General features: G+C 39.6%; 1 protein-coding gene across 1 annotated transcript; it reads left to right on the plus strand.

The window, feature by feature from the left end:
- Window positions 1-5389: 5389 nt before the first annotated feature.
- On the plus strand, window positions 5390-6341 carry LOC103680810 (olfactory receptor 2L13). Its single transcript, XM_008710287.1, has one exon. The coding sequence runs from the start codon at window positions 5403-5405 to the stop codon at window positions 6339-6341; it is 939 nt and encodes a 312-aa protein (XP_008708509.1). The 5' UTR covers window positions 5390-5402.
- The last annotated feature ends 7503 nt before the right edge of the window (window positions 6342-13844 follow it).

Consider the following 13844-nt stretch of genomic DNA (forward strand, 5'->3'; position numbering starts at 1 on the left):
GCTAAACAGGGAGCTGGACAAGGGGCTCCATTCCAGGACTCTGAGATCATGACCTGAGTCAAAGGTAGATGTTTAACCTACTGAGACACGAAGTTGCCCCACTTCCTGCATCTCTTTAATCTTTAGTTCTCTAACTTACAAAAGTTCAGAAAGCATTATTTAGCATATATTATAACTCTCAAATAATGTTCTAGGATAACCAAATGCATCCCTTTTTTGTCTAATTCTGATCATTAGAATGCAACTGCATTGATTGGGTTGATTACTTTGTTCTACCCCAGTGCAGAATTGACTGGATCTCCACATAAGCAAAGTCAAGTGAATTGCCTAAGACTTTGGCCCTTGTGGACTTGGACATTGGGGATCAATTACAGGAGGAAGAGGAATATCTGAGTCTTGATGATGTAAGGTTTTGCATATAAAATATAGCAACTCATCCTTCATTTTCCAGCAGTAGAACCTGAGAGAAATAGGTATGGAATATCTTAGCCTGCTTTTACTGGACAAGGTAATAGGAAAGGAAGATGTTTTAATTAATTGTTACATGTAAAATGGAAACAAACGTTTCACTAGGGAGGTTTAAATTATTTTCTGATTCCATCACTTTCTGGGCAACAGGGCTCTAAATGTGGCTGGCTATTGGTTTTACATTAAAGAAATTGATGAGCAACAGGAGAAGTGACAGCCAGATGTTGCAAAGTGCCCTTGGTAATTTCCCTCTCCTAAATTTTAGCAGATAAAGAAAAGTCCCTCACTGTCAGAGAATTTGGATCTAATACAGAGCCTAGTGATAAGTAACAGGATCTTGTGGCATAGCCTGAGACACCCTGTCAGCGAGGTTGGGTGCTTAAAAGTTTTTATGATTCAGTGGACTGTTAACAGGCATTAGTGTCAATATAAAAATATCCTCTGCCAAAATACAAACTCAAGAGCTTCAGACAAGGTGAGTCATAGTAATACTATTGAATCAAGTTGATTTGTGTTATCTATACCCAGGGAAATATTTTGGAGATGCGGCTTTTCTCTCATAGGGATTTTTTTTTTCTGTATAGAGAATAAGAAATTAGGGAACAAACTGGAAAAGTTAAGAGTGAACTGCAATGTAAAGAGAGAGAGACAGAGAGAGGGGGAGAGAGAGAGATAATGTGACCCTGTTATAATTATACAATATGTAGCCCTGGAGTGGTGTGTATGACCTTCATTAAGTCACTTAATTTCTCTGGACCCGAGACTTCTCAATGGTTAAGATATGAAATAGAGAAAGGAGATAGGCTCCTATTGAGGAGTGACTATGTGTCAAACACACAGAACTTGCTTAATTCCCTCTTCACAGGCATCCTGGAACATTGAAGGGATTGAGTTAGCTGAGGCTCAGACTAACAATTTATGTATAGAAGTCCTGTAAGGTGAGGTTTTTTTTTTTTCCTTTTAACAATGTAAATGTCAGCAATGTGTTTGTTAAGATGATCATAGGAGATAGTCATAGTATACCCAATTTGTAGCTACAGGAACAGTACTCTCCAAGCCATAATGTAAACATGGGGTGGTGTTTCATGTGATTCCAGTGAATTAAATATGCCCCCATACCCAGTAAAGAAATCTGTTGAGTATCAATGAAAATAGACCCTGAACTCTAGCTTCTATGCCATGCCTTAAAATCGTTAAGTCCCAAATGTACAGCATCCTGAAAGTAATTATTGGTTTCCATTGCCTGACAAGATGCCGGTTTTCAATTAGGAAACAAATAACAGTTGCCGTGATCATTAAAGAATCTTTATGACATTCTGAACTCTAATTTATGCAGCAGAGAATCAAAACGCATACACGCCTCCTTACAAATTCGCTGTCTGGTGGAATAGATAGACATCCTGCTCTACCTGTTCAGGACTAGTTATCAGAAACACACCTCCTGGGAGAACTGGCTGATGCATTTCTTCCCCTCAATTTTAACTTAACAAAGAGAGGAGAAAGTACCCCCTGAAGGCTATTTTCTCCTAATTTCCAGGCCCCGTGTGCTAAAGACTGATTTTTGAAGTGACCTGGCCACTTTTCAGAGTATGAACTATTGTATTAATTGAGCTCTAAGGCAAACTTTGGTTCATTTCATCAGGCAAATAAAATATTGAGATGTATCATGAAGTATTGTAGTATGAGACCATGGAGATAGAATGATAATCAAGTATTACATTATCCCCAAATGGGTGATCAACTCTCCTGATTTGCCCAGACCTCATGAATTTCTGTTTAAAATCAGCACAATCCCCAGCATATAGGGACAAGCTCAAAAGTCTGGTGAGGACATGGACATGGGCAAATTATGGAATATGCAACTATTTACTGAGGTTTCTGTATCAGCACCCTGCTGAAGGTCATAAGAGGTTAGAATAATGTTTGCTACGCACCCTGCACTCACAACCATGGTCTATCCTAAGGGATATGCACTTATCATTGAATTTAATTGTCACAAGAAGAAGCATCAATATTAAACATGTAGAGTTTAACCCCTGGGAATAAATCTAATGCCACCACATAGAAATAATGCCATATTCTACTTCTGGGAGTGTTGTCTTGTCTTCATCATTAATCTCCTACATGCACTCCTTGCAAATTTCCACTCATATAAAGCATCTTGCATTACTTCTAGTAATGTAGATAAAATCATGCCACTCTCCTTGACTTCTCATGTCACTCAGAACAATATTCAAGTTTTTATCATGGTCTGGTCTTTCCTATGCAAATGCCCTAATATCCTCTGCTTCAAAAACCCTGGTGTCACCACTATTGTCCTGAAAACCTAGATAGGTTTCACTATTTACCTGTTGTTCACTCAAGTTGAGAATTCTTTTTTTTTTTTTTTTTAGATTTTATTTATTTATTTGACAGAGAGAGAGAGACAGCCAGCGAGGGAGGGAACACAAGCAGGGGGAGTGGGAAAGGAAGAAGCAGGCTTCCAGCAGAGCAGGAAGCCCACTGTGGGGCTCGATCCCAGGACCCCGGGATCACTCCCTGAGCTGAAGGCAGATGCCTAACGACTGAGCCACCCAGGCGCCCCTCAAGTTGAGAATTTCTTAACCAGACCTGTGTGAATGTTGCATCTGCCGAGTGCCTATTTTATTTTTTGAGTGCTCTTATCCATCTGTCTGTTTACTCATTTATACCACTTTTCCTTTCATTCATAGTATGAATTACTTTATAACATTAGGTTGCAAGTAAGAGTTTGTTGTTTTGTTGTCTGTATCACTTACTCAATTTTAACTACATGACTGTAGAATTGTGTGTATCAAAGAACCTCAGGACTTAAAGGACTGCTATACAATAAAAACAAAAACAAAACCAAACAACAACAACAAAAACCCTTAGTGAACATTGTTTTAGAAAATGAATGTTTTATAATTATGGTGACTTTATTTTTTATATTTATATGTTGGGTCATCAGTTTTTATTTTTGAAAAGTTATAAAAAGCAAAGGACACCTATGGTCCCCATGTCCATGTCCAATGATAGCAAGCAACTCTTATGTTCCTATGTACCTTTTATTGTTAGCATGAGTCAACTAAACAACTATAAAAATGTGTTCCCATTTCTCTATTACAAGTTCTTTTTCACAGTTTTACTCATAATTACTAAAATTACATGAGGTAGCAGTTGACTTAAGGTCATAAGATGTGAATAATTACAACAAATTATTCATTGTTTACTTTACTGTTGAAAAATCAGTAACCCAATATTACCCAAGTCTTGGATGTGACAAGACATCAGGTATCTACCTCTGGCAGAGGAGCTCACAGAGAGCTCAAGGTCCCCTCCCACACCAAATCTAGATAAAGGAAGGAATAAAACATATATTGGAGGTATAAGAATCACCACAATCACAGTGTATGCATGTTTGGGGGAGTGAGTGAAGAAAAGAACAAACTGCCAGAATTGAGTTTACAAAGAGAAAAAGGGAAGGTATAAAATGTTGAGTTACACATAAAAATTCTCAAGGAAAGGAGTGGATGTAGTATCTAGCTTAAGTATTTATCCAAGGGAAACGAAACTATAGGTACAAAGTCTTGTACATGATTTTTTATAGCAACTTAATTTGTAATAGTAAAAAGTTACAATAAACTAAAATGTCAAGAAAAAAAAAAAGATGCTAGAAACATTTGCCAAAAAGGAAATTTTTATTGATTGTTTTAAGTAATTAAGACAGGACATTAACATTGCCACTCTTCTTAAGCCCAAACAGGGTAAGTACAAACCTTTAAGCTACAATTAAGAGCATTTTCCTGCTTATCCCTCCTTTTCTAGAACAGCTTTACAATTGGTTGGCTATGCTGCCATCTGCTGTATAGAAACTGAAGGACAGAAAAAGGGAATGAGTACCCTCTCCAATATTAGAATGTCATGAACTACTCCAAAACATGGAATTAAGCCAGATCTTTTCCAAAAGAGTAATAATTATTCAAGAAAATAAAATTAGGCATGAAAATTTGTGCATTTGACTTTGGGTTCTGTCGAGTTTGAAAAAATGGACACAGCATGACAGAATATTCAAATAATACCTTAAAATTAGTGTGGGTCTCACAAAGTCTGCAAAACCCTTATAGTTCAAGGACAGTGATTTTGCGTGGTGGACACATTTTTAAGGAAGGGACAGAAATGAAAAAGAATAGTAGCTGTAGATTATGAACATTTTCCTGGCTGCAGTAGTGCCATTTGGTGAAGAAAGAACAGACATTAAAGATGTAGAAAAGGACTAGGTACTAAAGGACTTAGAATTTAGCATATGCAAAGTTTCGAGTCACATAATCCAGTTACTACTGTAAATATGCTGTGTTACATTGACAGACACTGGGAAATACAGACATTCCTGTGACATTTTGTAAATTCTGAGGAATGTGCATAGCCAAGAGTTATAGAGAGAATAATGTTTTAGTTATCCTGTGTATTTTTGTTGGTTATAATACTAGGCTTTACACTTAAGATCACTTGTTGTAGTGCTTACCAAAGAAAATTGGAAGAGGAATATTCAATTCAGATATTAAACTTGATTCTATGAAAGCTGCAGTATTTTTTTTTTAAGATTTTATTTATTTATTTGACAGAGAGGTAGCAGGAGAGCACAAGCAGGGGGAGCTGCAGAGGGAGAGGGAGAAGCAGGCTCCCCACTGAGCAGGGAGCCCAATGCAGGACTCGATCCCAGGACCCTGAGATCATGACCTGAGCTGAAGACAGTTGCTTAACCAACTGAGCCTCCCAGGTGCCCCTGAAAGCAGCAGTATTGAAGAAAAGACAATTCATTCTAAACAAACATTCATAAAATAAGAGATCCTTTTTGTGCTCCTGTTTTAATTTTTGTTGCATGCTTTGTTTTTGTCTTTATTTTTCTTTCAAAGGAGTTAAAACGGTACAATTTCATGGAGACATGGAATCAAACTTCGGATGACTTCATTTTGTTGGGGCTGTTTCCCTCAAATCAAACTGGCCTGCTTCTTTTGTTCCTTATCATCTTCATATTCTTTCTTGCCTCAGTGGGTAACTCAGCCATGATTCACCTCATACGCTTAGATCCCCGGCTCCACACACCAATGTACTTTCTCCTCAGCCAGCTCTCCCTCATGGACCTAATGTATATCTCGACCACCGTCCCAAAGATGGCTTTCAACTTCCTGTCTGGCCAGAAAGGTATCTCCTTCCTGGGGTGTGGGGTGCAAAGCTTCTTCTTCCTGACCATGGCATGTTCTGAAGGTTTACTCCTGTCCTCCATGGCCTATGACCGTTATACGGCCATCTGCCACCCCCTCCATTATCCCATCCGCATGAGTAAAATGATGTGTGTGAAAATGATCCTAGGATCTTGGATTTTGGGGTCTATCAACTCTTTGGCACACACGGTCTATGCCCTCCATCTCCCTTACTGCTGGTCCAGGGCTATAAATCACTTCTTCTGTGATGTACCAGCCATGTTGCCTTTGGCCTGTATAGACACCTGGGTCTATGAGTACATGGTTTTTGTGAGTACAAGTCTCTTTCTCCTCTTTCCTTTCCTTGGTATTACCGCTTCCTATGGACGGGTTCTTTTTGCTGTTTACCACATGCGCTCAAAAGAGGGAAGAAAAAAGGCCTTCACCACCTGTTCAACACATTTAACCGTAGTGACCTTTTACTATGCACCTTTTGTCTACACCTACCTTCGGCCCAGGAATCTCCGTTCACCAGCAGAAGATAAGATTCTGGCGGTCTTCTACACCATCCTCACTCCCATGCTCAATCCCGTTATCTACAGCCTGAGGAATAAGGAAGTCCTGGGGGCCATGACAAGGGAATTTGGGATATTCTTTGCCAAGAAACAATAATCATGGCTGTCCTGTCTCTTATTTTCCTTTTCGAGGTTAATTAAAACGCCTAGAGCAGCATTATCTAATAGAAATATAATGTGAGCTACAAGTAATTTAAACATTTCTAGCAGCTACATTTGAAAAGTGAAATTGATTTAAGTAATATATTGGTTTAATTTGAAATATTTATTAATGTTGAAATTAACAATGATATTAATTCTATATACTATATTACATGAATAAGTTTTTGCATATTTCTACTTATATGGACATGGTATGATTTTTACAATTAACATGAAATTATTGTTGAGATCCTTTACTTTGTTTTCAGTCTAACTCTTCATAATCTTGTGTGTATTTTGTAATTAGAACACATTGCAATTTTGACTATATGCATCTTTTTTTAAATGTTTTTTTATTATATTATGTTAGTCACCATACAGTACATCCCCGGTTTCTGATGCAAAGTTCGATGATTCATTAGTTGCGTATAACACCCAGTGCACCATGCAATACGTGCCCTCCTTACTACCCATCACCAGTCTATCCCATTCCCCCACCCCCCTCCCCTCTGAAGCCCTCAGTTTGTTTCTCAGAGTCCATAGGATCTCATGCTTCATTCCCCCTTCTGATTACCCCCCCTTTCTTTAACCCTTTCTTCCCCTACCGATCTTCCTAGTTCTTATGTTCCATAAATGAGTGAAACCATATGATAATTGTCTTTCTCTGCTTGACTTATTTCACTTAGCATTATCTCCTCCAGTGCTGTCCATGTTGCAGCAAATGTTGAGAACTCGTTCTTTCTGATAGCTGAGTAATATTCCATTGTATATATGGACCACAGCTTCTTAATACAGTCATCTGTTGAAGGGCATCTTGGCTCCTTCCACAATTTAGCTATTGTGGACAATGCTGCTATGAACATTGGGGTGCATATGGCCCTTCTCTTCACTACGTCTGTATCTTTGGGGTAAATACCCAGTAGTGCAATGGCTGGGTCATAAAGTAGCTCAATTTTTAACTTTCTAAGGGACCTCCACACTGTTTTCCAGAGTGGCTGCACCAACCTGCATTCCCACCAACAATGTAGGAGGGATCCACTTTCTCCACATCCTCTCCAGCAGTTGCTGTTTCCTGCCTTGTTGATTTTTGCCATTCTAACTGGCAAAAGGTGGTATCTTAGTGTGATTTTGATTTGAATTTCCCTGATGGATAATGATTTTGAACATATTTTCATATGTCTTTTGGCCATTTGTATGTCATCATTGGAAAAGTGTCTGTTCATATCTTCTGCCCATTTTATGATTTGTTTATTTGTTTCTTGAGCATTGAGTTTTTGAAGTTCTTTGTAGATCTTGGATACCAGTCTTTTATCTGTAGCATCATTTGCAAATATATTCTCCCATTCCGTGGGTTGCCTCTTAGTTTTTTTTTTTTTTATTGTTTCCTTGGCTGTGCAGAAACTTTTATCTTGATGAAGTCCCACACGTACATTTAACTTATGCATCTTAAGTGCCCAATAGCCAGATCGGGCCAATGGTTACTATGTTAACACAAACTTAGACATCCAATAAAATGATTTAAAAGTATATATGGTCAATAAAAATATATTTGTGATGTATAAAATATGGGTAATAGGATGTGAAATAACAAGCAAGACAAGCATGAAAATTTGATGCTTATATATTGGCTTACCGATTGTCTTCCTTCATCTTTTTAATAATAATTTTTATTATGTTATGTTAGTCACCATACAGTACATCCTTAGTTTTTCATGTAATATTCCATGATTCACTCTTTGCGTATAACACCCAGTGCACCATGCAGTATGCCCCCTCCATACTACCCATCACCTGCCTATCCTAGTCCCCCACCCCTCTCCCCTCTGAAGCCCTCAGTTTGTTTCCTGGAGTCCATAGTCTCTCATGGTTCATTTCCCCTTCTGTTTACCCCCCCCTTCATTCTTCCCTTCCTTCTGCTATGGATCTTCCTGCTATTTCTTATGTTCCATAAATGAGTGAAACCATATGATAATTGTCTTTCTGCTTGACTTATTTCACTTAGCATAATCTCCTCCAGTCCTGTCCATGTGGCTGCAAACGTTCGGTAAGCATCACTTTTGATGGCTGAGTAATATTCCATTATATATACACACCCCATCATCTTTATCCATTCATCTGTTGAAGGACACCTTGGCTCCTTCCACAGTTTGGCTATTGTGGACAATGCTGCTATGAACATTGGGGTGCATATGGCCCTTCTCTTCACTATGTCTATATCTTTGGGGTAAATACCCAGTAGTGCAATTGTTGGATCATAGGGTAGCTCTTTTTTTAACTTTTTGAGGGACCTCCACACTATTTTCCAAAGTGGCTGTACCAAATTGCATTCCCACCAACAGTGTAAGAGGGATCCCCTTTCTTCACATCCTCTCCAACATTTATTGTTCTTGCCTTGTCAATTTTTGCCATTCTAACTGGTGTAAGGTGGTATCTCAATGTGGTTTTGATTTGAATTTCCCTGATGGCTAATGATGTTGAACATTTTTTTGTGTGTTTATTAGTCATTTGTATGTCCTCAATGGAAAAGTGCCTGTTCATATCTTCTGCCCATTTTTTGATTTGATTATTTGTTCCTTGTATGTTGAGTTTGAGAAGTTCTTTATTGATCTTGGATACTAGCCCTTTATCTTTAATGTCATTTTAAAATATCTTCTCCCTTTCTGTGGGTTGCCTCTTTGTTTTGTTGACTGTTTCCTTTGCTGTGCAGAAGCTTTTTATCTTGATGAAGTCCCACAAGTTCGTTTTTGCTTTTGTTTCCTTTGCCTTTGGAGATGTGTCATGAAAGGAGTTGCTGTGGCCTATGTCAAAAAAGTTACTGCCTGTATTCTCCTCTATAATTTTGATGCATTCCTGTCTCACATAGAGGTCTTTCATCCATTTAGAGTTTATCTTTGTGTATGGTGTGAGAGAATGGTTGAATTTCATTCTTTTGTATATAGTTATGCAATTTTCCCAGCACCATCCATTGAAGAGACTGTCTTTTTTCTATTGGATGGATTTTTCCTGCTTTGTCAAAGATTAGTTGACCATAGAGTTGAGGGTCCATTTCTGGATTCTCTATTTCATTCTGTTGATCTATGGTCCCATTTCCTGATCACTTTTTTGTTGTTGTTTTTTGGGCATTGAGTTCAACAAGGTCTTTATATATTTTGGAATCTCACCCTTTATCTAATATGTCATTTGCAAATATCTTCCCCCATTCTGTAGGTTTTCCTTGTAGTTTTGTTGATTCCTTCATTTTGCAGAACATTTTTATCCTGATGAAATCCCAACAGTTTATTTTTGCCTTTGTTTTCCCTTGCTTCAAGAGACATATCTAGTAGGAAGTTGCCAGGGCTGATGTCAAAGAAGTTACTGCCCGTCTTCTCCTCTAGGATTTTTGTGATTTCAATTCTCACATTTAGGTCTTTACTCCATTTTGAATGTATTTTTGTGTATAGGGTAAGACAGCGGTACAGTTTTATTCTTCATGTGGCAGTACAGTTTTCCCAACACCATTTGTTGAAGAGACTGTCTTCCCCCCACCCATTGGATATCCTTTTCTGCTTTTTTGAAGATTAATTGACCATATAGTTGTGGGTCCATTCCTAGGTTTTCTATTTTGTTCTTTTGATCAGTGTGTCTATTTTTGTGCCAGTACCATACTCTTTTGACCACTACTTTTGTTTTCTTTTCCATTTTAAAATGGGAAGGCAAGACTAATAAAATTTCCTATTGATCTTTGAATGTCAGCTTCCTATATGGAAAATTTATGATTACAGAGCTGCTCAAAAATGTTTTAAAATATGTTGTCAATTTTCAGCTTGCACCAACAGAAAATATTTCTGATAGTATTCAACAAACTCATGGACTTAAGATATATTTCCAAAGAGGATTCAAAATACATTTCATTTTCCTCTCTCTACTGGATATTTCAGACAGAGATCTGGGAGAGTTGCCTCTGGTTGCTTTTCCTAACAGTAAGACCTTGTGGGGAAGGAATGACCTGTAAGTACAAACATAATATTGGAGTTGTCACCAGATAGACCTGAAGACCTTACCTTACTGCCATCCAGCTTATACTCACTGACCACTGTCCCACATTTTCCCCTAAGCTCTTCTTTCCAGCTTATCTCTTAACTCATTCAAATAGAATTAGTAACCGCCTCACAGTCAATGCCAACTGCCCTGACAAGACCTCCAGCCAGCCCAAACCACCCAGACCTGTTTGAGAGTAATTCCTGCCTCACACCAGCACAGATGGACCAGGGAGTGACCTCTAAAACAACTACATTTAACCTCATTATAATAATAAATTCTCCACCCAAAGAGAAGCACAAGCCTCACTTACATAATATACAATATGTGTATAACATATTTCCCTAAGGGTCATGCATGTGACCTTATGCCCACCTCAGCATCTGATGACAAGGCTTCCCTATCTAAATATTCATTTTAACCCTAAATAAAAGGAATCCATCCACCCTTGCTCAGAGAGTCATGGCTTTGAAAGCCATTCTCCATGATCTACTTATTTGCTGGAAATAAAGTTTTCTTGTGCAACAACTCAATCTGGTCCACTTTCTTAACTCACCAAGGACTGAACTCACATTGGTTTAGTCACAGAGTTAGCTTTCTGCTTTTCTGAGCAGAAGACTACTGGAGTAAAGGATTTCAAGGTCATTTCTGATAGCCTAGAGTTCCCACTATTTACTTATGATCTCTTTATCTCCACTTCCAGGGTTGTAGGCTTAGTCGTTGTAGGAATGCCTATAAGAGGGGAGCAAATTTTTCCACCTCAAAGTGTGCCTCTTTTGCAAAGAGATTATTTTACACGTGTTATTTTTAAGAAAGAACAGACATAGTGACATAGTGGGCTGACATAGCAGGGGCAGGTATGGAGAGATAGATAGGGGGCTATGTGATCAGACTCACAGAAATCCCAAAAATGCAGAGGTGTGGGGAAACCAGAGATAAGGGGACAAACTGGACCACCCTACCCTAGGGTGAACCACCCTGCCCTAGGTGTGTGGGGTGGAGGGCCACCCTGCCCTAAGTGTGTGGGGTGAGTCCTGCAGGGTGGGTGTCTTTATAATCACCTGTGACCAACAAAGAATAATGGACCCTAAAAAGGAAGTAAGCCATTGAAGTAGTTATCAATAGAGATGTTAAAAAGATTTAAGTTCCCTGGTTAGCTTTTTATAAAAGACCAACCCTAAAGGCCCTCCTTGGCAACCCTGTTGGGACCCCTCTCACTCTTGAGAGCTTTTTCTGTATCTTCACTTAATAAACTTCTATCACTTTACTCACTGTGTTGTCTGCGGGATTCATTCTTCAACAACATGAGACAAGAACCTAGCTCTCTAGCTTCAATAGGAAAAAACAAAAAACAACAAAACAACAAAAAAACCTCCTGAAAACTAGAGTAGAAGGTACCCTTTTGTCAATGACATATATGTTAATAATGAGAATTTTCATTTGTAAGCTTGTCTCTCTCTCTCTACCAGGGAGGGATGGGAAAATCTCTAGAAACTCTTTTCAGTGGACAAGCTAATGACTTAAATTTGCACAACAACCATACACTTATTTACTCTGCCTTTTCTAGTAACCTCCCATATGTGGCCTTCCCATTCCCCCAAAATCTTTTATCTTTATCTGAAGGTGGTTTTTAAGGTAATGGCTTGGGAATTTCAGGAAGTCATTTAGTTTATCTGGGTCTCTCCATATATAGGAAATATATATGGTATAAAACTTTTGTTAGCTATTCTCCTGTTTATCTGTTTTTTATTACAGAAGGTGTCTTAGCCAAAGACCTATAAAAATGGAAGAAACATTATTCTACCCCCTACACAGCATTAACTTATACCATAAAGTACAATGCCACAATCTTGATTTTCAGCCAACTAACTCCAGACATATAGTGTGGTTTCCCTTAAGCTATGGTTTATCAGAGCCCACAAGAGATCCAGGTCTCCTCAGTCCCTTCATTTTTCTCTGCCTGTATGAGATAAGGAGTCTGTTCTTTTTTTTTTTAAAGATTTTAGTTATTTATTTGACATAGAGAGACAGCCAGCAAGAGAGGGAACACAGGCAGGGGGAGTGGGAGAGGAAGAAGCAGGCTCCCAGCGAAGGAGCCTGATGTGGGGCTCGATCCCAGGACTCTGGGATCACGCCCTGAGCCAAAGGCAGATGCCCAATGACTGAGCCACTCAGGCACCCCAGGAGTCTGTTCTTGAGTATTTCTGCCCAATTCCAGATTCCGTCATTCTGTCAGGCTCTTTCTTCCAGTGGTAACACTGAGGAAAAAGCAGATATTCCCATTATTTTCCTGGTTTGCATAATAACAATCCTTTCCCTCTCACTCATATCTAGCTTTCTCAAGGCTGGCCTCATGAGTGTTGTGGTCTGTGTGTTTGCACAGGGTCCCACACTGAGAAAGGTTCCTGCTTGGCTTAATGATCTGTTTTTGCCACCTTGAAATTTTTTTGTTAAAGATTTGCTGTTTTATTTATTTTTTTAAAGGAGGGTTTTTTAATTTATAATATTTTTTTATTATGTTATGTTGCTCACCATACAGTACATCCCAAGTTTTTGTTGTAAAATTCCATGATTCATTACTTGGGTATAACACCCAGTACACCATGCCAACTTAAAATGTTTAACACTTTTGTCTCTGAGTCTACATGTGAGCAGAAGAGGTGTAGAAGAGGAGGAGTTAAGATGGAAGAGGAGTAGGGGACCCCTTTTTCAGCTGGTCCCCTGAGTCAAGCTGGATAGGTACCAGACCAGCCTAAACAACCACAGAATCATCCTGAGACACAGGAAGATACATCTGGATCTCTACAAATGAATATCTCCAGTGCTGAGTATTGAGGTACGAAGCAGGGAGCCATGAAACCTCGCACAGATATCGGAAGATAAACAGAAGGGGAGGGAGCCTCTGTGTTCGGGCGCCAGGAAGCGGTAGCCACCTGCACAGGGGAGCGGGCGGGCTCGCAGACCGGCACCCACAGCACCCGCGAAATAGCAGACTGAGACTGTGAGCTGGGAGCGAGCGCCACCAGGCATCTCGCAGAACTCCGGAATCCCGGGGTGCTCACTGGATTCAGACTGAGACGGGGAGTTCCGGGAGCACGTGGGGGCGGCTGGTGGCATTAGAAACACAAAGGACAGAGACGCGCCGGCCCTGGAAGTGAAGGCTGGGACGCCGGGTGTGGGGCGCACATCCCCAGATGCTGCAGGGTTGAGCAGCACCAACAATAACAGAGTTAAAGTGGCCAGAACATTAGTAGAGAACGGGCCGCAATCCCTCTTTTCTGTGACAGAGGCTGAAATTCAGCGGCTGCTACTCTGACACTCAGAAGAGGCACAGCAGACCACCAGGGAAAGCCACCAGAGAACAAAAGCCTGGAAATACCGGCTCACAGCGTGCCCATCCCCATCCCCCCGTGCAGGGGACACAGAGATTCTACCCAAACAG

Source organism: Ursus maritimus, unplaced genomic scaffold, assembly GCF_017311325.1.
Source record: "Ursus maritimus isolate PB19 unplaced genomic scaffold, ASM1731132v1 scaffold_5, whole genome shotgun sequence".
In the NCBI taxonomy this organism is placed as follows: Eukaryota; Metazoa; Chordata; class Mammalia; order Carnivora; family Ursidae; genus Ursus; species Ursus maritimus.

Excerpts from the sequence above, each read along its gene's own strand:
- LOC103680810 (XM_008710287.1), top strand. The coding sequence starts at position 5,403 with ATGGAGACATGGAATCAAACTTCGGATGACTTCATTTTGTTGGGGCTG.